Source organism: Muscardinus avellanarius (assembly GCF_963383645.1).
Source record: "Muscardinus avellanarius genome assembly, chromosome: 10".
Taxonomy (NCBI): domain Eukaryota; kingdom Metazoa; phylum Chordata; class Mammalia; order Rodentia; family Gliridae; genus Muscardinus; species Muscardinus avellanarius.
Genome location: NC_137796.1, coordinates 78,402,370 through 78,427,737, shown reverse-complemented (window position 1 = coordinate 78,427,737; position 25,368 = coordinate 78,402,370). Strand labels below are relative to the sequence as shown.

The window sequence follows — 25,368 nt, the reverse complement described above, 5'->3', positions numbered from 1 at the left end:
GGTTCCACCTTCAGTAACACACACACACACACACACACACACACACACACACACACACACACAATTTTTGCCTCAGCTACTTAGTGAGGCTTTCAACAACTCAGTGAGACCCTGTTTCCAAATAAAATATAAAAAAGGTCTGGGAGTATAGCCCGGAGGTAGAAAGCCTCTGGGTTCCACCCCCGGAACCACCAAAAAAATTATTATTATTTTTTAGCCACACTTCCTGCCCTATTTTTTATTCTTTATTTTGAAACAGGGTCTCACTAAGTTTCGAGGGCCTAAGTAGCTGAGGCTGTCCACGAACTGCGATCCTCCAGTCTCAGCCTCCCAAATGATGGGATTACAAAAAAAAAAAAAAAAAAAAGCGCCACCACGCCCAACTTTTTATTTCTAAACAGGGCCTTACTAAGTACCCGAGGCTGGCCTCGAACCTGCAATCCTCCTCTCAACCTCCCAGAGTACTGGGATTACAAGCATGCACCAACACGCCGGTTTATTCTTTTATTTTTAAGCAGGATTTCATTAAGTTGCGTAGGGCCTTACTAAATTGCTGAGGCTGTCCTTGTACCTGCAATCCTATCTCAGCCTCCCAAAGACTGAGATTACAAGCCTGGGCCACCACGCCCAGTTTAGATAATTCTTGAGGCTCAGAATTCCGTTGGATAGCCCTAAACGTTACAATGTTATTTTTATTCATTTGTACTGGAGATTGAACCCAGAAACAAGGTCTCATTAAATTGCTAAAGCTGGCCTCCAACCTTTAATCCTCCCATCTCAGCCTTCCAAATACTCGGATCACAGGCGTGCCTCATCACACCCAACACGAGGTCTCCTTTTAGAACCAAATCCTCCATTACTTAAATTACCCTAGTAGGGTCCTAGAATAGTCGCTTTCACAGTAGTTTTCCATATACTTGAAAAAATAACTGTCTTGTCTCTCCCCCCCACACACACACTTTTAACTTTTCCTCATATAATATACATGTCCACGTATCTCACGCAGCAAATCACGTTTTCTCTTTACACTCTCCCGAGGAGCGGCCCTCTAAAAGCGTGTTCCCAACCTCGGGCGGACCCTCCTCGACCCTAACCGGGCCAAAGCGCCGGGAGCCCCTTCCCTGCCTCGGGCGGGCACTGGCCGAGGCTTCTGGGATCCGCGTTCTCGCAGCACGTTCCCGGGCGTTTCCAACAATAAACCCTCAGTTCCGACCTGAGCGCCGGGGAGAAGGCGAAGGCGGCCCCAGGCCGCCGACCCACAGCTCGCCGCGGGGGCGCACAGCAGAGCGGGTCGGGCCCGCGCAGCCGGGACGAGGCTTCATTTGTCGAAGCCCTGGCGGGGGGCCGAGGCTTTCCCGGGGCGGGCGCTCCCCCAGCTGGGGCCGGGCAGGGGCGGCGGACGCCCCCACCCCTCCTGGGGCCCTCCGCGCCCGCGGCGGCCAGGCCCGCTCCTCGCTCCCTCCGCCCCCGCCCCCGGCTGCCTCTCCCGCCCGCCGCGCCAGCCCGGGACCGGCGAGCTCACCGTGAGTCAGAGTCGCTCCGGGCGTCGGGAGAGCGCAGAACGCAGCGCGCAGCTCGAGGCGGCGCGACCGGAAGTGCGTCAGAGCCCCGCCCCGCCCCGCGGAGCCGCGGCCCCTCTAGGAACTCGGGCACCGCGGCATCCGGGTTCCTTGGGGAGGCCCAAAGGGCACGCGCGCCGGCCGCCACGGTACTCGGCGGGCTGAGCGCGAGGGCCGCGGGTTCGAGGGCAGCCTCGGCCAGTAGGGAGACTTCGCAGCTTGGCGAGACCCCGCTTCGAGGCAAAAAAGTAAAAGTTGGGCGGGGGAGCCGGGCGTGGTGGCGCACGCTTGTAATCCCAGCATTTGGGAGGCTGAGACAGGAGGATCGGGGTTCTCGGACAGCCTCAGCTATTAGTGAGGAGAGAGAGCCTCTGCAGCTCCGTGAGACCCTGTTTCAAAATAAAGAATAAAAAAAAAAATAGGGCCGGGGGTGTAGCTCAGAGGTAAAACGCCCGCGTTCCATCCCCAGTACCGCAAAAAAAAAAAAAAAAAAAAAAAAAAAATTGGGCGAGGGGTGTTTTAATATCACAGTAGCACACACACACAAAGAAAAACACACAAAGGCAGAGACCTCATACCCTATTTTTTTAGGAAGGTCAGTCCACCTGGGCTAATGTTTCAGCAGTTCTCTCACCCATCTCCTGAGGCTGGGCGCGGTGACCGGGGCCCTAGCCGAGTTTAGAGCCCTGCACTGTTTGTGTACTTGGAACCCCTCACTTGGTCTGTGAAGCCTCAGATTCAGTTATCACTCTAGGATCCAGGTGGTGGTGGCAGCAATCCAAAGTAGCCCTGCCTGCACAATTTGGGGAGGGGTGCTTGGGATTGAACCCAGGATGTTCTACCTCTGAGCCCCCCCACACACACCGCGCTGGGTTTTTTTGTTTGTTTTTTTTTTAAACAGGATCTTGCTAAGTGGCCAAGAACCTAAATTACTGATCTGGCTTCAAACCTGTGGGTTTACAGGCATGCTCCACTGTGCCTGGCTAGCTCTGGAACCTAAACTTCCCAGGCAGAAATCCTCCTGATGTTACAAGAATGGAGGAAAGTCAAAACATGGTGTGTAGCCGGATGTGGTGGTGGACCTTTGTAATCCCAGCATTCCGGAGGATTACAGTTCACCAACAGCCTCAGCTACTTAGTGAGGCCCTTTGCAACTCAGTGAGACCTGGTTTCAAAACAGAAAATAGGGTTGGGGGTGTAGCTCAGAGGTAGAATGACCCTCCAAGGGTTCCATCACCAGTAAGGGGGGGGGGGGATAAAACATGGTGTGTAAACTGGGTGTGGTGGAGCACACTTGTAAGTAATACCAGTACTTGGAAGGCTGAGACAGATGGATCACAGGTTGGAAGCCAGCCTTAGCAACTTACTAGTTCTTCCACAACTGAAACCGTTAAATTAAAAATAAAAGCGAGCCGGGCGTGGTGGCACACGCTTGTAATCCCTGTGTTTGGGAGGCTGAGACAGGAGGATCGCACAGGTTCGAAGCCAGCCTCAGCTATGTAGTGAGGCTCTCAGCAACTTAGTGAGACCCTGTTTCCAAATAAAATATAAAATAGGTCTGGGAGTATAGCCCAGAAGTAGAAAGCCTCTGGGTTCCACCCCAGTACCACACACACACATATAAAAAAATAATAAATAAATAAATAAATAAAAGTGGGCCAGGTATGGTGGCACACGCTTGTAATCCCAGCATTTGGGAGGCTGGGAGGCTGAGACCGAAGGATCTCAGTTCGTGGACAGCCTCATCTACTTAGGCCCTCTGCAACTCAGTGAGACCCGGTTTCAAAATAAAGAATAAAAAATAGGGCAAGGAATGTAGCTCGGAGGTCGAATGCCCCTGGGTTCCATCCCCAAACCCGCAAAAATAAATAAATAAATAAATAAATAAATAAATAAATAAATAAATAAATAAATGCGGATGCTGGGCATGGTGGTGGCACATGCTTGTAATCCCAGCTTTTGGGAGGCTGAGACAGGAGGATCGTGGTTTGTGGACAGCCTCAGCTACTTATTGAGGCTTTCTGCAACTTAGTGAGACCCTGTCTCAAAGAATTAAAAAAAAAAAAATAGGGCTGGGGGTATAGCTCAGAGGTAGAATGCCCCTGAGTTCCATCCCCAGTATCACAAAAAATAAAAAATAAAAGCCAGTTGGGAGTATAACTTGGAGGTAGAATCCCTTTAGGTTCAATCCCCAGAAGCAAAACAAAACAAAACATGGTATGTGTTAGGCTTCCTTGCCTTTGTCTTCCACTATCGTATGAAAAACTAAGCATGTCCGTGAGGATGTCATATTATCTTACGTAACCCTGTGTCCTGGCCAGTTTCCACTTTAGTTCTAATTTGCTGTATGAACGACTGGGACAATCCAGTGCCTGGATAGGCAGATGTGTGGAAGTCTATGAGGAGCTCTCATGGACCCAGTCAGTTGCTGCTGAGTACTAGAGACCTCGGTGTCTTATTTCAGCTTGCCAAAGCTGGAATAAAGGCATGTCTCTCCCCCTTAAATGCCTGGCTTCTTTTGCTGGATGACCAGATAGAACTCACAAATTCCCAGCCTTGGTTGGTTGTACAACAGAAGACTTTCCCAGTCTTTCCCTCCAGTGAGTTTGCTTTGTCTGGTCCTGCAAAAGTTAAATGTGTTGAGGGATAAGAGCATACCTGCACATGAGAGTCCCTGCCTGTGGAGATTTTTCTCCGGGACTTGGGAGGGAGAGACCTGAGAGGGGAAATCGAACAGCTACCTGATGGGCAGCTGCCCTGAACACCGGACAGTTGGCTGATGACCAACTGTCCTGAAATGAAAGCAACCGCTACCTGATGAGTAGCCATACTGAAATGTAATTGCCTGATGAGCAACTACCCTGAAATGAACGCAGGGACAATCGCCTGATGAGCCACTGACCAAATTTATTCCTAAAACCCAAGATTTTATGCCCTTCATCAGTGAAATTCCTAGTAGAAAAGTGTAAACACCAAAGAATAATAGTGAGGTATTAAGTGAAAGACAAGTAAATCACCAATCATAAACAAGACAAAAGGAAGACCTGTGACGTCACAGGTCTTGTGATTAGCCCCAAGATTACAGGTCTTGTTTTTAAGATCAGCCCCCTGGCTTTGTAGGTGGGCCTTAGAGGGCAAATTCCAGAAGGACAATGGTCACACCCAGCGTTTTTGGAGAATTTGACCTTGACCTTTCGTGGAATCTCCTTTAACTCTTTCGGAACCTTTCGTTCCTCAGGCTTTGTCCATGTCCTCCATCACCTGCCTAAATGCACCACAAATTTAGTAATGACATCATTTTACCTTGATGTTCATTTAAAAGTTTTTATGCTGGGCCTGGTGGCACAGGCCGGTAATCCCAGTACTTGGCAAGCTGTGACAGGAGGATCACAGGTTCGAGGACAGCCTCAGCAAGCAGTGAGACGCTCAGCAACGTATGTAGACTCTATTTCAAAATAAAAATAAAATAGGACTAGGGATGTAGCTCAGAGGTAGAATGACACTGGGTTCAATTCCCAGTACCCTCCCCCATGCATTTATTTTCAAAGACATACAAGGTAGAGACAGAAAGATTGCAAGTTGGAGGACAGCCTCAATAAAAACTGAGACTTTCATCTACCCAGTGAGACCCTGTTTCAAAAAATAAAAGTAAACTGGGCATGGTGGTACACTCTGGTAATCCCAGTATTTGGGAGGCTGAGACAGGAAGATCATAGTTTTGGACAGCCTAAGCAAGTAATGAGACTCTCATCAACCTAGCAAAAGCCTATTTCAAAATAAAAAAGTCGGGTGTGATGACACACGCTTGTAATCTCAGTACTTCAGAGGCTGAGACAGGAGGATCACAAGTTAGAGGATAGCCTCAGCTACTTAGTAAAGCCCAAGGTGAACCTGCAATCCTCCTGTCTCAGCCTCCCAAGTACTGGGGTTACAGGCGTGGTACAATGCCCAGCTCGTTCCCTCGTTTTCCAGCAAGATTTTTCTAAAATGTTTTTCTTCCCCATCTTTTTCACTCATCCTGGCACGTTTATTTTTGTTGCCATCAGAACACTTGGCCAGTAGGGGGCGATAAAAACTTTCTCTTAGAACAGGAAGGGGGCTGAGGGGGCAGAGCTTCCCATCCATCACAATTCAGAAAATGTCCCTATTTTCTTCCTGGAAGAAGCTCATGGATACAGATGTGTTGGGAAGCTGAAAAGACATTTTCTAAAGAAAATGTAAAGAATTAGACACGCATAAAGGGAAAAAAATCAGTGATACTTGTTAGAGCACAGAAAGACCGTATTCAGGGCCTGATGGGTATAGAGACCACTGAAAAAGATTTTGGAGTGGGAGACAGAGATTAGGCCTAAGTCCAAATATGTCAGGGACAAGTGGGAATTTCTAGACAAGGGGTGCAATGTGTGTAACTTCGGACTGAACCCCAGGGGCACTCCACCTCCAAGCTATACCTTCCAGCCTAATTTTATTTTTTTGTTTTGAAACAGAGTCTTGATAGATTGCTGAGTCTCACTACTTCTAAGGCTGTACTTGAACCTGCAATCCTTATGTCTCAGGGGACATAGGTGTGTGCCACTATGCCCAGCATTTCTTTTTTTTTTCTTTTTCTTTCTTTTTTTTTTGACAGTACCTGGTAGAGATGGAACTCAGGGGCATTCTAACTCCAAGCAATATCCCCAGCCCTATTTTTTATTCTTTATTTTGAAACAGGGTCTCACTGTGTTGCAAAGGGCCTAAGTAGCTGAGGCTGTCCACAAACCATGATCCTCCTGTCTCAGCCTCCCAAATGCTGGTGATTACAAGTGTGTGCCACCATGCCCCGCTCCCTCTTTTATTTTTATTTTGAAACAATGTCTCACTAGGTTGATGAGTCTCACTACTTGCTGAGGCTGTCCTTGAAACTTTTATTTTTTGTTTTGAAAGCATCTTGCTAAGTTGCTAAGGCTGCCCTCAAATCTGTGATTCTTCTGTTTCAGCCTCCCAAGTACAGGGATTACAGCCATGCAAGACCTCATTTCAAAATAAAAATAAGGAAGCTAGTGTGGTAGTGCACGCCTGTAATCCCAGTATTTGGGAAGCTGAGACAAGAGGATCACAGGTTCGAGATCAACTTAACGAGACTCAGCAACCTATTGAGACCTTGTTTCCAAAGATAGATGATAGATAGATAGATAGATGGATGGATGGATAGATAGATAGGGCTAGGGGTATAACTCAGAGGTAGAATGCTCCTGGTTTCAGTCCCCAGGACCCCCAGATACACATACCACTGGTGACCTGTAACAGCCAGAGCCAGTAAGTGGTGAGGGGAAGAACTAAGTTACTGGAGCTATATACAAGGGACAACAGCAGCAGTGAGGCAGTAACAGTAGTGGTTAGGAACCACTTGGTTGGGAAACCTGGTGATCAAGAGAGAGAAATGAGGCTGGTGGCGCACTCTTGTAATTCCAGCATTTGGGAGGCTGAGACCAGAGGATGGCGGTTTGTGGACAGCTGCAGCTACTTAGGCCCGCCACAATTTAGTGAGACCCTGTTTCAAAATAAAGAATTAAAAAATAGGGCAGGGAGGGTAGCTCAGAGGTCAAATGTCCATGGGTTCCACCCCCAGATTGGCAAAAAAAAAAAAAAAAAGAGAGAGAAATAAGGGATTCTGGAGAGCAGGCTGTGACTGTTCTGTACTCCATGTCATTTTTTTGTGTGCCTGGCTAGACATGTACAATTTAACTGCAAATAACCCCTAGCTCTATAGTATACTCAAGACACACGTTGATAATCATGTTAATGAAAAATGAACACCAGGCTGGGTGTGGTGGCACATGTCTGTGACCTCAGTACTTGGGAGGCTGAGACAGGGGGATAGCAGGTTTAAGATCAGCCTCAGCAATTTAGCAAGATTCTGCTTCCAAATAAAAATAAAATAGGGCTAGACGTGTAACCTGGAGATAGAAGGCCCCTGGGTTCCATCCCCAGTACAAAAAAAGAAAAAAAGAAAAAGCTAAAAATGAACAGCTAAGAACTTAGTGAATTAATTCGGGCACGGTGGTGCATGCTTTTGATCCCAGCATTTGGGAGGCTGAGGAAGGAGGATTGTGGTTTGTGGACAGCCTTAGCTACTTAGTGAGGCCCTTTGCAACTCAATGAGACTCTGTTTCAAAAAAAAATAAAGGCTAAAAAGTAGGGGTGGGGGTGTAGCTTAGAGGTAGAACACCCCTGGGTTCCATCCCCAGTACTGCCAAAAAAAAAAAAAAAAAAAGAAAAAAGAAAAAAAGAAAAAAAAAATAGAACTCAGTGAATTAAATCAAAAGTACAAGGGTGCATGAGTATTAAAAAAGTAAATATCGGCCGGGCGTGGTGGCGCACGCTTGTAATCCCCGCGCTTGGGAGGCAAAGACAGGAGGATCGCGCTGGTTCAGAGCCAGCCTTGCTGGCTTAAGAGACCCTGTTTCCAAATAAAAAAATATCAAAAAATAAGGTCTGGGAGTGTAGCCCAGTGGTAGAAGGGCTTCCAGGAACCCCTGTACCACCAAAAAACAAAACTAAACTAAATATCAAGGCAGGCATGGTGTCACATGGTTGTAATCCCAGTACTTGGGAGGCTGAGACAGGAGGGTCACAGATTCAGGTTCAAGGCCAGCCTCAGCAACTTAGTCAGACCTGTTTCCAAATAAAATTTAAGAGTGGGGAGCCCAGCTTGATGGTGCATGCTTGTAATCCCGGTACTTGGGAGGATGAGACAGGAAGATCCAAGTTTGCAGCCAGACTCAGCTACTTAGTGAGGCCCTCCGCAATTTAGTGAGACCCTGTTTCAAAATAAAGAATAAAAAAATAGGGCTGGGGGTGTAGCTCGGAGGTAGAATGGCCCTGAGTTCAATCCCCAGTACCACACACCAAAAAAAAAAAAAAAAAAAAAAGATTGGGGGTGCAGCTTGGAGGTAGAATGTCCCTGGGTTCGATTTCCAGCACCACACACACACTCACAAAATTGCTTTTACTCCTTAAAGCTACAGGTTTGTGCTTATTTAGACAAAGAATAAGAGTCGAGGATGAGGAGGAGCGTGTAAGCACCTCATGGGTGTGGGGGGGAGGCAGACTGAGACAGCCAGGCACATCTGGATGGGCTGAGGGCTTTGGAAAAGAATACTGAGGGACACCCACTGAGAGTAAGGTGGGGCTGTGGCAGCCATGGGAGTCTGGGGAGCAGAAGATACTTGGATCGTCATGGTACACTGAACCTTGAAATATGACCAGTGAGTAAGCTTGTCCAGCAAGGGGCAAGGGTAAGAAGGAAGGTGCCTAAAGTTGTAGGAGGACATGTCTGCAGGTTTTCCTCCTGCAGCTCTCTGGAGCAGGCCCAGGAATGGAGGGGGTGGAGGAAGCTGTGAGAGTTTGCACTGGACAGGACAGAATGAAAGGTTAGGAGGGTGTTGGGAGGCAAACCCTGACCTTTACGGCTCAGGGCTGTCGTATGCAGTGGGGGCTTTGGTTCCCTCTGTGCCCAGCCTAGACTCTCACTGGGGCTCCTCATCAACAGGTCTGGAAGGCCCAGTCTTATAGTCAGATTGACTAGCTAGACAAATAGAATGTGATCTAGCTATCTAAGATGGGTAGGAGGCAGTTTTCAGAAGACTGTGTGTGTGTGTGTGTGTATTTGTGGTACTGGTGATTGAACCTAGGGGTATGCTGCCTCTGAATGACATCCCCTGCCTTTTTAAAAATTTTGAGCCGGGTGTGGTGGTGTATGCTTGTAAAGCCTCGCGCTTGGGAGGCGGAGACAGGAGGATCACACAGGTTCGAAGCCAGCCTCAATGGCTTAAGAGACCCTGTTTCCAAAAATAAAGTATAAAATAGGTCTGGGAGTATAGCCCTGAGGTTGAAGGGCTTCTAGGAACTCCAGTACCCCCACCCCCCACTTGAAATAGTCTTGCTAATTTGCTGAGGCTGATCTTGAACCTGCTATCCTGTCTCAGCCTCCCAAGTCCTGGGATTGATTATAGGTATGTTCCACCATACCCAGCAGATTGTGTGTGTGTGTGTGTGTGTGTGTGTGTGTGTGTGTGTGTGTGTGTAGGGGGGCACTGGGGATTTAACCCAGGGGTGTTCTACCTCTGAGCTACCTCCCCAGCTCTATTTTTTTGAAACAGGGTCCTGCTAAGTTGATAAAAGCCTCTTTAATTTACTGAGGCTGGACTTGAACCTGTGATCTTCCTGTTTCAGCCTTCCAGGCATGTGCCACTGTGCCCAGCATGCATGCCAGTCTTGCTTTTATTTTTGCAGTACTGGGGATGGAACCCAGGGGCATTCTACCTCTGAGCTACACTCCCAGCCCTATTTTTTATTCTTTACTTTGAAACAGGGTCTCACTGAGTTGCAAAGGGGCTAAGTAGCTGTCTGCCAACCTCCTGTCTCAGCCTCCCAAATGCTAGGTTTACAAGCATGTGTCACAACGCCTGGCTCTATTTTTTATTGTTTATTTTGAAACAGGCTCACTGAGTTGCAAAGGGCTTTACTTAGTAGCTGAAGCTGAGAACCACGATCCTGTTTCAGACTCCCAAATGCTGGGATGATAAGCGTGCACCACCACACCCGGCTCACACAGTTGTGTGAATTTTTTCTGGGTCATAGATCCAGCTTTTATCTTTGAAATTATACTTTCTGTGTCTTACTTGGGACTTAACCAGGGGAATTCTACTTCCAAGCCACACCCTCAGCCCTATTTTTGTTTTTTTTTAAACAGGGCCTAATTGCTGAGGATGGTCTCAAACCTGTGATCCTGTCTCAGACTCCCAAGTGCTGAGATTATAGCTGTTTCCCGTTTTTCATGATTTCTTTACCCCAAACCTGTGTGCCTATGATGTAAGTGGATACCAAAAACCAAACACAAGCATTGCCACTTAGAGATGATAATTTATTGTTTTACCATGACCCAGAAGAGAAACAATGTAAAGAGAATTTTACAAATCCCCACAATCTCCTTTACCAATGTCACTACTCTAACGCTTCTTTTTCAGACATCACCGCTTCTTTTTCAGACATCACCGGCCTTCTAAAATAGACCACGGACTATAAATGTCATTTTGATGCCATTTGTCTTATGATTCAAACTCTAGCTCTCAATCAAGGGTTCAAATTATTTTAGTGAAGGACTTCCCTAGCTTTTAAAAAAACAAACCACTTTCCCTCTAAGATGACACTATTTAGTGAAAGAAGCCTTTCTAGAAATGTTAAGATTTTAAGCAAATTTGACTTAAAACTCATTTGCTGAACATCTACTATGCATCTAGACTTTTCAGAGACTGGTAAAATGAAAAATCCAGTTTTTAAGAGCAATAAATTAATTCTGTAGGTATACAAAAACAAAAGTTTCTTCTTTTGGTCTAATTTATTCTAAAAGCTTGGAACTGACAGGACAGGTGGTTTGATCTAGTCTACAAATAAGACAATGCCTGAGTTAGCTCTCTCTATAGATTTAGGCTTATCATGTTGACCTGGTTGTAATAATCTATATTTAACTAAACGTTAATAAAAATACATATGCTCATTTTAAAATAATTACTGATCTTCCTTGCACAACCCACCCTTCACCCCTTCACTCATATATTTCTTAGGACAACTTTCCTGCACAATCACAACCTGCTTCCTCCCCCCACCCCTTGTATATATGTTCCAACAGGACTTCTGCTAACAGCAGAAACATTTCTAAGTCTAACATGCTTTGTCCTTGTTAGGGCAGACTAGAAACTTTAAGCAGCTGCTGGATGCTGCTACCTGGATGAGGTGAAGAGGAAGGTGCGCACACAGACCCCAGCATGGTCATTCCCATGTTTCTCCCTGGCCTCCGGCCTCATTACTCTTCCTCAGCAGAGGGTATGCATCTGACCCTGCTGGAGACTACATATTGGCTCAGAGTTATTGCAGCTGCCTGGACCGAAGGAACTTAAACCTCAAATCTGGAACTGGAACGAAATTCAAGTCCCAGCACCACCTCTTCCAAGCAATGCACAGAGCTCATTCTTCCTATCTTCAAGCACTCGGACTCGCTGCTTAGTGAATGCTTGGAGAGAGGAAACTTAATTTTAACTTTGCTGATTACTATGTAATGCAAAGTGAGTCATGATTCTTTTAGTAAATGGAGGCATGAGAATCTTCCAATTTAAAAAAAAAAAAAGATTGCTGTAAAATCGCGGTAGACCACAGTTTAGAAGATGCCTAACATCCACTCTTCTCCTTTTCACTATTTTGGATAACAGAGAAAAAGGTGAGATTAGTGGTGTTTACTAGCAAACAGAACCAGACAGTAAGAAACTAAGTTCTCCACGTTAAGACATTCTGTATTACGGGATGTCAAAAGTATTTCCCAACCTTTTGTTTGACCTGCAGAACTGGAGATGGCTTACCTCCCTTTCAAGTTTGACTTAGAAAGCTTTGAAAAGTAAAACAAATAATTTCATTTTCAGATAGAATAAAAAATTAATCTGAATACCAAAATAAGTAAATGCTTTAAATGTACAGTAGTGTGTCCATTCTAAAAATGAAACCTAAATCTATGTTAGGAAAAAATTTAATGTTTTAGTAAACTCTCCAATGGTAGCTGAAATAAGAATCTACCCTACCTTCTATGAAATGATCTATGAAATAATCTATTTATACCACTTAATTTGCTTTTCTGACTCCACTTAAGATGCAGAACTCCATTTGGTTTCTATCACGGAGAACCCCTGTATTCTCTTAAATAGTTTTCAGAAGCTCCTCAGAATTTGATGCACAAAACAAAAACAGGGCTTTTCTGGCAGGTACTGCTGTCACTGTTTGACCACATCGTCATTTCAATTCACACCATTTGTCTTCCATGAGGATGGCAGGATGAACCTGTTTATCTGACTGTGGATAAATAGATCAGTGTGCCTATCTGGACAAAAAGCAAAACAGAAACATTTCACAGCTATGAATCTTCACAAACCCTCTCTCCTTGTCATAAACGAGGGAAAGAGAGTAGGAACAGGGGAGGTACAAGGGTGCACAGCTGAAGAGACTCTCGCTCAAGATGCTTCTCAGGCCGTACCAGACGACACTCCTGCAAGTTCACACTGGTGGATGCACCTGTTCCTATTTTCCAGGCAACAGACCTTCTTGGCGTTTCTCATATCCCACATTTTCTAAGCATATTAAGAACTGGTGAGGAAGCAGGACTGTGGCTTATAGAAGCACGTCAGGTTAAGTGGTTCCACTAGCCATTCCAATACACTTCTCTCATTAATTCAATTCCTTCCCCAAGCTTGGAGAATCTATCCACTCCCTTTGCTTGCAATAGTGACCTGGCAGCTCAGAGATCAATTTCCCAGTTTTGAAGAGAAAACTCTCAAGAAGCTGCAGATGTTTATAGTTGTTTCGCTTTAGTGTCCTATTAACCTGTCACCCCTCACAAACTTGCTGATCTCTTCTCAATTCAATAAGCACCAAACGATGAAGCCCTCCACCCTTTTCTCAGTTCTATGAACTTTTTGCTTTTAATCACATCAATTTCTTCACTATTCACTCCAAAACTTCGCTTTTGGAGTGATGTGTTTTGTCAACTACATTAAAATAAAATACATAACTTGTTTACAGGGGACATACAGAACAACACAAGGGGTTAAATGTACAAAAAACATAATACACACACACCAACATTATGGCCATACAAAATATATAGAAGTATCCAATATTAACAATTTTTGTATTTCTTTAGCATTTCCCCACATTGTTTTCTTCTGTGGATCCTCTGGAGTTAAGACTGAGCTCCCTTTGCAGCTTTCTGAAATTTACCACATGGCTGGAACATACTGAAGGAATTCCTTTTCTTGTCCAAGGCTATGAACATTTTCCTCACATTATTAATAGTTTATTTACAATGTACGCTTTCTGTTGCTAAGGGCTGAGATGTGATTAAAGGCTTTGCCATACTTATCACATACAAGAGGTTCCTTTCTGGAATAAATTCTGATGCATATGTGAATTGTTTCATGTATCAAATATATCAATCTCTCTATACACACACTTAGCATAGTTTCACTTTTATGCCTTTATTATTAACTGCGTTACATACTAAGATGTTTCACACATCTATATTCTCAGGTTTAGCCTTGCCTGCCAGTCTAGAGTATAAACAAATACCCCACAACCTGAAGAATTTTATTTCTCTTCCTGGTAAGGTCAAGGTATAATTTTTAAAAACTTTGAAAAGTTCCATTAGGTCAACTAACATGCTAATGGTTAACTACTGAGTGTTTAAATTGTTAACAGATTTCAGCCAGTCAAGAACTCTTGAATGATTATCCTGAGCACTAATTAGATGTTTTTAGTGCTGACCATGGCCCAATGACACTCTGCACTAAGCACCTAGTAAGTGAGTGTGAAGCAAATGGTTTCAATAACCAATTATAGCCTGTCTTCCTCAGGAAAACACATCTTCAAATATTTGCCTTCAGGAGTCCATCTAAGGAAGATATGAAGCAACCCCAGTGGTTAGCCAACCAAGTTGGCATGATGTCCCAATAAAATGGAGGCCAAGTCCATATTTAAATTTCATTTTAAACTAAAACTCCCCAAATGATGGCTGAATTATGTCAGCACATAGCTGAGGTTAAAAGAAAAGGCCAATGTGGAACACAGTCAAGGTGTTTGGATGGTGCCTAGAGTTGTGCTGCACTTTCAGGGGGGCAAAAATCCTCTCAAAAGTAACAGCAGTTTCCTAGCAACCATCACTGTGGCTCATTCTTTGAGGAAAATTCAAGCATTTTAACTCTTACCTCATTGGGTATACTCTTCTAGAATATTTCATTTTTCTTAATTTGATGGACAGAAATATCCTGGTAATCAGCTAAATGATCTTCCCAGGCAACATTGAAGAAACTACTTAGAAGATACAAAGAAGTTGTGGTTGGTGCAAGTAAAGAAGACAAAGAGAGACTGAAGAATGACCACTGTGCAGAATTCCAGCTTGGTCTGGAGCTGAGCCCACACATGCCTCCACCTCAGTGGCTCCACCATGTTGCCTCATGGACTCCTCATGGTCATGGAAGATGGCTAGTTTTGTTAGTTGTTTCTTGAGGGAATATATTAAACTGTATGTGCCATTTTCCCGTTATAGGTGTTCATGCTAATAGTCTTTAGTCTATGTATCTGAGTTTCTGCAGGGCTGTCCATGACCATTTGAATATGCACATAAAAAGGGGCATCTAACCAAGGCCTTGATATTTACCTAGCCCCTGATTACTTGGGTCTCCTGTGTGAAAGTATCAGCTTCCAGGGAGCCACCTACATCAAACTGCACTGATAATAGGGAAGATTAAAGTTCCAGAACCTCATCTGAGTCTTCAGGGAAAAGCAGAAAAGTCACCATGCACTGTTACTATGATACAACCAACCATGTATTAGTATGTTGCTGAACTTCTCAGAGCAATAAAATACCTTTAGTAATTGCCAGCTAATGATGATAAATGTGTTTGCAATTTCTGGAAAAGTGTGAAAAATGTTCCCTAAAACTTTCCTTTTTCTGAAAAGCAACAACAGTGACAAAAAAAAATCACATCTTCTGTATTATATAAATTAGACGATTCAGAAAGTACCCAAATCATCATTCTTCAGCAGCTTACTGAAGAGAATTCTGGCTAAGATTTTTTGCCATGGAAGAGTATCAAAAATCCTTAGTCCATGTTCACATTTTCCTTTCTGAAGATGATGACAATGTACTCACTTCTGAGGTTCTGTGGTATTTACTCAGTGATCCATGCTTAGAAAGAGTCTATGAGGTGGCTAACCAGAGACTGACATTTATATTTAGGACAAAAATAGCATGGACTCTAGAGGTCTTGGCGTGCCTCGTGGTTCTGAAAGTCCTCTTTCAACACTGGGCCAGGCTATCATAGTTCAGGTGCTCATGACTCACAGGGCTTTATTGTAAACCTAAAAGTCCCGTTAGAAGTCAGTCATGACAAGTGCCTCTATGTGTTCAGCACTACATACAGTCCTGTGCTGCTATCCCGTGACAACCCAAGCATCTCTTATGGGGAGCAGGGTGTGACAAAAACTTCCATACATGAAACAAGGAAGGATTTAAGACAGTATACAATCAAGTGCTAACTTGTGAAGAAACGCATTCAGGAGTGCTAGAGTGCTTTAGGGACTTGAGACGGGAAAGAAGTGTTTTAACTTGTTTCTATTTCAGTAGAACTGATCTCAGTGATGAGGATAGAACCATCTACATTTGTTGCAGTCCTTTGGAACTGTAGACTGGTGCACATACCCTCTCTTTCAGGAAGAGATAGAAATCTTTGGTTTGATACTGATCAGCACAGTCCTAGATTTCTATAGCTTTGGTAGGCTACCAGTGATCAGATATATAACTTATCAGATATATAACTAACTTGAGCAGCATGTCCCAATGTAGTTTTTGTCTAACGGTTCCTTTTTTTTTTTTTTTTGTGAGAAATAAGACATTGGCCAAGCAGGGCTGGTTTGCAGCAAGTGGCTTCTTAACCTCAGGAGATCATGTTCACAGAGCCGATCTTGGTCTATTACATGTGGTTGCTATGAGTCTAATAGTGCCTTAAAGGTATCCTCATTACTAAAAGGCTTACATTTTACTGTGTGGGTGTGTTTTATTTTGTGGGGAAACACTGTGTGGATTACCCACATGACCAACTTTTCACTGCAGGGGCTATATGGAAGAATTCCATGCCCATAGACTACACAATGGCAGAACACTACTGAGATAACTCTTAAGGATCCTTAAGTGTGATTTAAAAAAAAAAAAATCTGAAGCTGTTTTTTTTTTTCTCTTCCTCAATGGGCACACATCTCTAAATAATTTTAGAAACAAAAGGGGGAAATGGCTTGATGACAAATTCTTGCTTTACACACAACTTTTTAGAAACGCTCCAAACGCATCCAGGGAGGCTGGGCTGTACTCCAAGGCTCTTTCTCTGGCATGGATTCTGTGATGTAGAGTGAGGGTTGAGCTCCGGGTGAAGGCCTTGCCACACTTAGTGCACTTATAGGGCTTTTCTCGGGTATGGATTCTCCGATGCAAAATAAGGTATGAGTTTCGGTTGAAAGCTTTTCCACATTCGCTACATTCATAGGGTTTCTCCCCTGTGTGGATTCTCTGATGCTTGGTGAGGTCTGAGCTCTGGCTGAAGGCCTTTCCACACTCGTTACATTCATAAGGCTTCTCTCCAGAGTGGATGCGCTGGTGCAGGATGAGATTTGAACTGTGACTGAAGGCTTTGCCACACTCGTTACATTCATGAGGCTTCTCTCCTGTGTGGATTCGTTGATGCAAGACAAGGTTGGAGTTGAGACTGAAGGCTTTCCCACACTCACTACATTCATAGGGCTTTTCTCCAGTGTGGATGATTTTATGGCGAATAAGGCTGGAGCTTCTTGTGAAGCATTTACCACATTCATCGCATCTGTGCGACTTTGCTCCCGTTGGAACCTCTTCTGGGGTATTAAAGTTTGAACTCAGACTGAAGCTTCTTCCCAACCCTTTGCCCTTCTCTCTTGGACCTCGTTCTCCTGTGGTGGGTTTTTTTTCCTTCGCTGTAGATGGACCTGACTCTCTCTTCTCTTTTCCAGTTTTTTCCTCAGCGTTTCTTTGCTGCCTTTCTACTACTCTTCCCTGCTGCTCTTGTTTCTCACCGTATTCTTTTTGGAACCTTCCTGTTTTCTCCCCATGGGCGGCTGAGTCTTCTGTGCCTTCAGCCTTTGAGGTGGACTCCTTGTTCTCATTTCTGTTTTCACAACCTGACACAATAAATAGAAAATACAAATAGCACCTTTTTCTTTTGAATATAAAGCCTACTCAAGTGACCCTACTTTCCAGGAAGCTTCTATAAAGTTTTGTAAAGCTGTAAAATAACTTCACAGTATCAAAGATGAAAGAGGAAAACACTGAGACAATGGGGAGTACATTTGGAAAATGAGAGGGTAGGCAAAGAGTGGAAAGATGAGAAAATAACAGGGTACCTACAGTGGGGATGTGTGCAGAGAGTGTGAATAAACAGGCGCAGTGGAGAATAAGAAAGAGACTCAGTTAAGGAAGAAAGAAGTAAGGAATTAAGAGGGCACGATTCTACTATTTGATCACTGAGTAATTAATTTGAAGGAATACATAATTCAGAAGTCATGTTCTAGTTGAGCACGGTAGTGCACACTTGTAATCCCAGTCCTTGGGAGGCTGAGATAGGAGGATCGTGAATTTGCAGTAGCCTCAACTACTTAGTGAGGCCCTCTGCAACTTAGTGAGACCCTGTTTCAAAATAAAGAATAAAAAATAGGACTGGGGGTATAGCTCAGAGATAGACTACCCCTGGATTCAATCTCCAGTACTGCAAAAAAAGGGGAGGGCTGCAGTATAGCCCAATGGGTTTAATTCCCAGTATAATAACAACAACAAAAAAGGAAGGAAAGAAAGAGAAAAAGAGAACAAATAAAGGTATTTGCTAGAAAATGGTTAATGGTATTAGCAGAAAGAAAAAAAAAGGAATAGAGTTTAAAAAGGAAAAGCAAATACTCCTCCAGTTCTGTTAATATTTTTCAACAAGGTGATGGTTAACAGGCAAAACAGGCAGCTTTGCAGTTGGCAGGTTACAGGGCCCTTCAGACACAGCAAAGTTTCCCTCCACTGGGAGAACTGTGATTATGCCTAAGTAAGAGAGATGAGGTGAAGGAGCTGATGGGGATGGGGACATTTGCTAGTACACAATTAAAACCTTCATCAACTGACAACTGAGAATAACAGAACAGGAAAGTTAACTGAAAACAATCCTGGAGATAGCCCACAAAGGAGATAAAACATTTTTTTTTTTACAAGTGCAGAGCTAAACCCATCATTTTAGTAATCAGTATATTATAATACTATACTTTTTAATTGTATACTGCTATATTCTGTGTGCCACTCTGTTTTTAAGTGAAGACTGACACTCATTACCTCTATTCTTTATTTATTTGGCCTTAAGAAACCTTTCCCAGAGGGTCTGCACAATCCTAACAGGCCCCTGAATATAATCATGGGGGAGTTGAATAATATCCAACCCCTGACTTTAATGATGAAATTGCCATAAATACTGAGTCAATTACAAGGAAGAAGAAATTGGTTTACTTGTTGTTCTCTCTCTCTTTTTGTTTTTTTTGTGTGGTACTGGCATTCTGCCTTCCAAGTTATACCCTCAGCACTATTTTTAAAATTTTTCCCTTTTTTTATGGTATTGGGAATTGAACCCAGGGGCATTCTATCTCCAAGCTACACCCCCAGACCCCCCCTTTAATTCTGAAACAGGTTCTTGCTAGGTTCTTGAGACTGGGTGCCAACCTCTAATCCTCCTGTCTCAGTCTCCTATGAGGCATATAGGCATATGCCACCAGACCCAGTTCTATTTTTTAAATTTTGAAACAGGGTCTCACTAAGTTGTGGATGGCCTTGCTAGGTTGCTGAGGCTGGCCACTAACCTGCCATCTTCCTGTCTCAGTCATCCAGTTACAGGTATGTACTACCATGCCTGGCTTTGGTCTAATCTTTGAATTCCAAGCTAAGGTCCTTGACTATCTGGATAATTCTCAAGACTGTTAATACTTTTTTTTTGTTCAACTTATCAGAGCGAGTAACAGTTCATGAACACATCGATTCTTTGGCTTAATTTTTATCTAGTACAAAAAGCCAATTACCTAGAAACTACACATCCCATTTATACCTGTGGTTCCAAACAAACCCCAAGTTTCTTCAGTAACATTCTTTCTCCAAAATCACTCCTCGCTCTCCCTTCCTCTGCCCTGCCAAGGCAGAAGTCTCACTGCCAACTTCTCTGTTACTGCAGGTACCTGAATGCTCCTTGGCAGCACTGTGTCCTAGGGGTTAAGATCTAATAGAGACCCACTCATATGACCGTGTCACCTTGTCTTTTATCTGGCTGAAGTCTCTTGAACTTCTTTATTCATACACACTCAGGGCCCAAAATTCTTCAAAGAGCACCATAAGTTTTTAGAAACTGGGAACTTGATTCCAGGGGAGGTCCAGATGCAAAGCTGTCTCTGAGCTGTGCTCACAGAGGATGGAAGAAGACAAAGCCCAAGGAAGGATGCCTGGATATGCCAGGACAATGGCTGGAATTAGATTGATGATCGGTTACTTAAAATGTAACCCCTGGGGAGTGGGGCAGAATTCTCTCAGGTAACTAGCTGAGTGGTTGAAGAAGTGACTCAGACCATAAGAGTTAAGAGCAAAAACTACCTAGAGATATAAAAACAAAACAAAACAAAAAAATAACAACAACAACAAAAAACCCATGGTTAATCATAAGTTAAAGTACTATGCCTTTTGGAGTTCAATGAATCAAATGTTACCCCTGTCTATTGTGAATAATAAGAGTCAATAGTCTTTAAATCCTTACCAACAATCAACGGAATACATCAGAGATTCCAGAACTAACAAAGAGAGAGAGACAAAAATGATCTTATCAGATGAGAATCCTGCATCAGTCTTACCCTGGGAAAACATGTTCCCATAATTCTCCTGCCTGCTGTCCCTATTGAGATTCCTCCGAGCCAGGTTCTGACATCCCCATTCCTCCAGGATGAGGGACACGGCCATGTCCTCGATCTTCACCATTGCCTGAAATAACAGGAGATTCCCCATGCTCAGTTTCCCCAAACTCAGGGACAGTCCCCTTGCCCACACTTGAAGTCAAGGACAGAGCTGACTGCAGCACTTCAGAATGCGGGGGAGAACACGTGACCAGAGCATGGTGGGCTGACAGGGTTTGTGGCGCAAAGACTCTAAAGAAGAGTGGAGTGGGCTACTCTGTGGGTGGGGCATCAAGAGTGACTGATGGAGACTGTGAGTAGCTCAGGAGGAGGAGGGGGGAGGGGAGACACTGGGACTCAGGAGGGCAGAGGGGCCACAGCTCACCTGGGAATCTGCTGTCAATAGTGCAGATGCCATCGCCTGGTCTCTGGGACTCCCCTCGTGGTGAGGGGCAGGAACGTGGGTGGCAGGGTGAGCTGATGGAGGAGAAAGGAGCTGTGAGTAAATCAGCTCTGCTCTGAGCCTCCCTCAAAGAAAGGACTGGGGCATTCTTGTTCCTGCATCGGCGAGTTCACTGTTCAGTTTTTACCGAGGAGAGAGCCCCAGAGAACACAAACAAGAAAAAGCAAGACTGCAGTTTTCTCAAAACCTCTATTCTTAAGCAAGAATCATAAAGAGTAATAAATAAAAAGGGTCCTTAAAATCAACTAGTTCCACCCCTGTACTTTAAAAAAAAAGGTGAAGCCGGGCGTGGTGGCACACGCTTGTAATCCCAGCCCTTGGGAGGCTAAGACAGAAGGATCTCACAGGTTCGAAGCCAGCCTCAGCTACTTAGTGAGGCCCTGTTTCCAAATAAAATACAAAATAGGTCTGGGAGTATAGCCTTGAGGTAGAAAAGCCCCTGAGTTCCACCCCCAGGACCACACACACACCAACAAAAAAAAGGTGAATGGCTGGGCATGGTGGCAAACAGCTGTAATCCCAGTACTTGGTAAGCTGAGACAGGAGGATCACAGGTTTGAGGACAGCCTCAGCAAATAGCGAGGTTCTCATCAACCTAGTGAGAGTCTGTTTCAAAATAAAAATAAAACAAGGCTGGGGGTATAGCTCAGAGGTAGAAAGCCACAACACAAAAAGTGGGGGGCAGGGAATTGAAACCCCGAGAGCAGAAATGACTTGTCTCTTGTCACTTGGGAACAGTAGAGCCAGGTCTACAACTCAGGTTCCTAGTCTCTGACAAGCCATAACATTTGTCCTGTGTTTCTAGTCTGGCTCATGTTTCTCTAGCCCAAGAAACAGTGCCAGAATCTCATTTGTGCTTAGGAAAAATGCAACAAGCTGGGCGTGGTGGCACACGCTTGTAATCAGGAGGCCGAGACAGAAGGATCTGAGTTCGCGACCAGCCTCAGCTACTTAGTGAGGCCCTTTGCAACTCAGTGAGACCCTGTTTCAAAATAAGGAATAAAAAAATAGGGCTGGGGTATAGCTCGGAGGTACAATGCCTCTTGGTTCCATCCCCAGTACCGAAAAAAATAAATAAATAAAAGAAATATGCAACACAGCTTCTTTTTTTTTTTTTTTTTTTTTTTTTTTTTGCCAGTCTGGGGATGGAACCCAGGGGCATTAGACCTCCGAGCTACACCCCGTGCCCTATTTTTTTATTCTTCATTTTTGAAACAGGGTCTCACTGAGTTGCAGAGAGCCTCACTAAGTAGCTGAGGCTGTCCGCAAACTGGGATCCTCCAGTTTCAGCCTCCCGAACGCTGGGATCACAAGCGTGCACCACCATGCCTAGCTACTAAAAATCTTTTATAGTAATATTTAGAAAGTCAGGGCAGGAGGTCTTCTTACCTCTAGGTAAGTTTTTGTTATTTTTAATCCCTCTACTTTTTTCTTCCACTTAGCCATAACGAAGTTTTTTAATAAGCCACATATGTGGTTCAAATGTTGATGAGGCGTTTAGGAATGTATAAAGGTATGGGCTGACGTTCACACAGTAAAAGACACACATAGCAAATCATAAGAACGCATTAGGTGCAACATAAAACTAACCTTCCTTCCCCCCTTGCCAAGTACTACTGAAATGTTTCTGGTAGACAGATGGTGGTGCCCAGGTACAAGGGTAGTAGAGAGATACACTTGAAAGTGAATTACTAAACCTTATAACAATTTCCAACTGTAAAATCTAAGAAGAGGTAAAGAAGAGTGTACATGAAGATCAAGAGCCTAGCACTTGAAGCTTCTGAAGGTTAAGAAAAACTGGACGATGAATAGGGTAAAGAGGAAATTGAGAATAAAAGTATATGCCTCAAGTCGTTCAAGAATGATTTGCTAAATAACAACTCTATGTGCAGGGTCTCTAAAACGGTTTTTCTGGTAACCTAAAGTACTAATCCAGTGCTTAGGTCATGAATACCCTTTCCAGTTTCCCAATGTCACCCTCTGTGATTTCTGCTTGTGAGGCGTGGAGATACCCCACCGGCCCTGGAAAGACATCAAAGTGGCGGAGTTAAACACCACGATGTGCTAGTCTGGATGAGTTTCTCCAGCATGTGTCTACTGGCTGTCCTCCAGCATGCATGGGAGAGAGAACGCTCCCTCTTAAGCTTCATGAGCTAACATTCCTATCTTAAATGTCATCACAAATAAACACGATGGCTAAGGATTGTATCTTGGTCAATTCTTCTTGAACAACTGTATTTTTTGCATTTCATTGTTTTTACCAACATTCTATGCATCTACTTTGATTTTAAACTTAGACAAAGATAATACATATTTCCCTGAAAGGGAAAAAAGAAAGAACAAACAAAACAAATGAAACAGATTTTTATTTATATGATCTTCAACTGATATTTTTCTCATTTCCTAAAAAGAACCCATTCCCTATTATTTGAACTTTTTGAAAGTAAAAAAAAGAATCATGCTATACAGTTATCATTATATACTATATCCAATAAATCCTTAAAAAGATTTATAATCCTTTCAAAGATAATTTAAGATACTCTAGTGTTTCAAAACCCAGGCTGGTATCCTCTGTTCCCATCACTCTCCTATTAGAAATCAGCAGGACATCTGGAACACCAACAGTTCAATAAATAACAGAATGTCCGTCAGGATGGGATAGTTATACACAGTTCACTTACCTCTTTGGTAATATCACTTAGCTCCTAAGATTGGTCTGAGTTACGTTTTCCTAATATTTAGTAATAAGGACAGTTATGAGTATACTTAGTAATAAGGAAAACAAGGGTGCTTTTCAACCGCCACATTTTACAACACGGATAGGAAACTCCCATCTTGAAACATTTACGTCTTTCCTCTGCATCAAACCTTACTTCTTACCTCGGGATTGCAAGAGGCGGGGTTTCCGAGATGAATGCTTGAAATGGGACTGGGTGGACTCGTGATGAAGGTCAAAGCTTGAGGATTCCTGAACTGGATCCAGAGGTACCATCCCCCTGGCGAGCATCTCAGGCCCATGAACTTGACCTGGAACCTGAGGAAAATAAGTTGTGCTGGTGGGTGAATCACTTTTTAAATAGGAATTAAAATGTTTAAAAAAGACCATAAGTGGCCGGGCGTGGTGGCGCACACTTGTAATCCCCGCTCTTGGGAGGCATAGACAGGAGGATGGCACAGGTTTGAAGCCAGCCGCGCTGGCTTAGGAGACCCTGTTTCCAAAAATAAAAAAATAGGTCTGGGAGTGTAGCCCGGAGGTAGAAGGGCTTCCAGGAACCCCAGTACCACCAGAAAAAAAAAAAAAAAAAAAAAAACCATAAGTATGCCAGTGGATATAGGAAGAAGACCAGAGCACAATTTTCGGGGGAGTGCTAGGGATTGGGCCTGATGAGTACCAATCACACATTCTCCCACTGACCTACATCCCCAATTCCAAGAATCCTTTGCCTAGAAGAAGAGGCAAAACAACCACCACAAAAACTCCTAATATTAGCCTAAAATCAGTGACTTTCTCCTAGTGCCAATACAAGCCCACGCTCGTCTCCCATGTACAGGCTTCCCCCTTCTTTACCTGCTGTCCTGACAGATCAAGCTCCAAGTCTTCCAGAAGGGTCACAGCCTCTTCTCCGCTATCGGGCCGATACTCCTGGAGCCAGACTTGCAGCTCCTTGGGCAGAATGGAAAGGAACTGCTCCAGCACCAACAGCTCCAGGATCTGCTCCTTGGTGTTTATTTCTGGCCGCAGCCACTGATGACAAAGTTCTTTCAGTCGACTTAGAGCCTCTCGAGGTCCAAAAGTGTTCTGATAACAGAAGCGTCTGAAACGCTGGCGGAATATCTCTGGGTCGGGAGGAAGCGTCTCCTGCAGGCTGGAATCCTGGCCCCACAGGTGGTCCTCCTCATCCTCCTCTTCTACCTTCACTATTACGATGCCATCCTTCTCCTGCACAGCCTGAGGGGACAGACCCGTGGCTTCTCTTGACTCAGCAGTCATCTTCAGGCTCAGGGAACTGGTGGGATCCAAACAGGGTCTGTGCTAGCCTTTCAGTAATGGATGTTTTCTATTTGTTTCTGTACTATTTCTGAAGTAATGAAAAAAGTTATTAGTATATTCATGAAAAGTGATCTATGCCACTAATGCTCCACAAAGACTACTACACTTCAAGGCACTAGGAATGCCTTTACTTTTTTGATGTGGTACTGGGGATTGAACTCAGTGGCATTCTACCTTCAAGGTACATCCCTAGCCCTTTTTTTGTTTTGAAACAGGGTCTTACAGCGGGGTCCACAGCATGTGCTTGTAATCCCAGTACTTGAGGCTAAAACAGGAGGATTGCAGGTTTGAAGCCAGCCTCAGCAATTTAGCAAGACCCCCGTTCCAAATTAAAAATATAAAAAGTAGGTCTGGCTGGGTGTGGTGGCACATGCTTGTAATCCCAGCATCCAGGAGGCTGAGACTGGAGGATGGCGGTTCAAGGACAGCCCCAGCTACTTAGTGAGCCCCTCTGTAACTCAGGGAGACCTTGTTTCAAAATAAGGAATTAAATAAAAAAAAAAGGTCTGGGGAATAGCCTAGAGGTAGAATGTGCCGATATTGAAAAATTGCTCCAGTTTTAACTTCCAGTATAAAAAGCAGTCAGAGTTTGGGTGCCACAAAGGCACCCAAGCAGAAGCACAGCCTGACCTTATACTCTGTAACTTTCCTTCCCCTATGTTCTTCGCCCTTTTTTTTTTTTTTTTGTGGCACTGGGGATGGAACCCAGGAACATTCTACCTCCGAGCTATACACCC

General features: G+C 44.1%; 1 protein-coding gene across 1 annotated transcript; it reads right to left on the bottom strand.

Annotated features, from left to right (window-relative positions):
- Nucleotides 1-1,089: 1,089 nt before the first annotated feature.
- On the bottom strand, nucleotides 1,090-24,571 carry ZKSCAN1 (zinc finger with KRAB and SCAN domains 1; the record flags this gene model as incomplete). Its single annotated transcript, XM_080703849.1, has 7 exons — nucleotides 1,090-1,333; nucleotides 1,523-1,669; nucleotides 16,481-16,856; nucleotides 20,079-20,205; nucleotides 20,503-20,594; nucleotides 23,461-23,614; nucleotides 24,149-24,571. The coding sequence occupies 7 exons, from the start codon at nucleotides 24,569-24,571 to the stop codon at nucleotides 1,090-1,092; spliced, it is 1,563 nt and encodes a 520-aa protein (XP_080559975.1).
- Nucleotides 24,572-25,368: the final 797 nt, after the last annotated feature.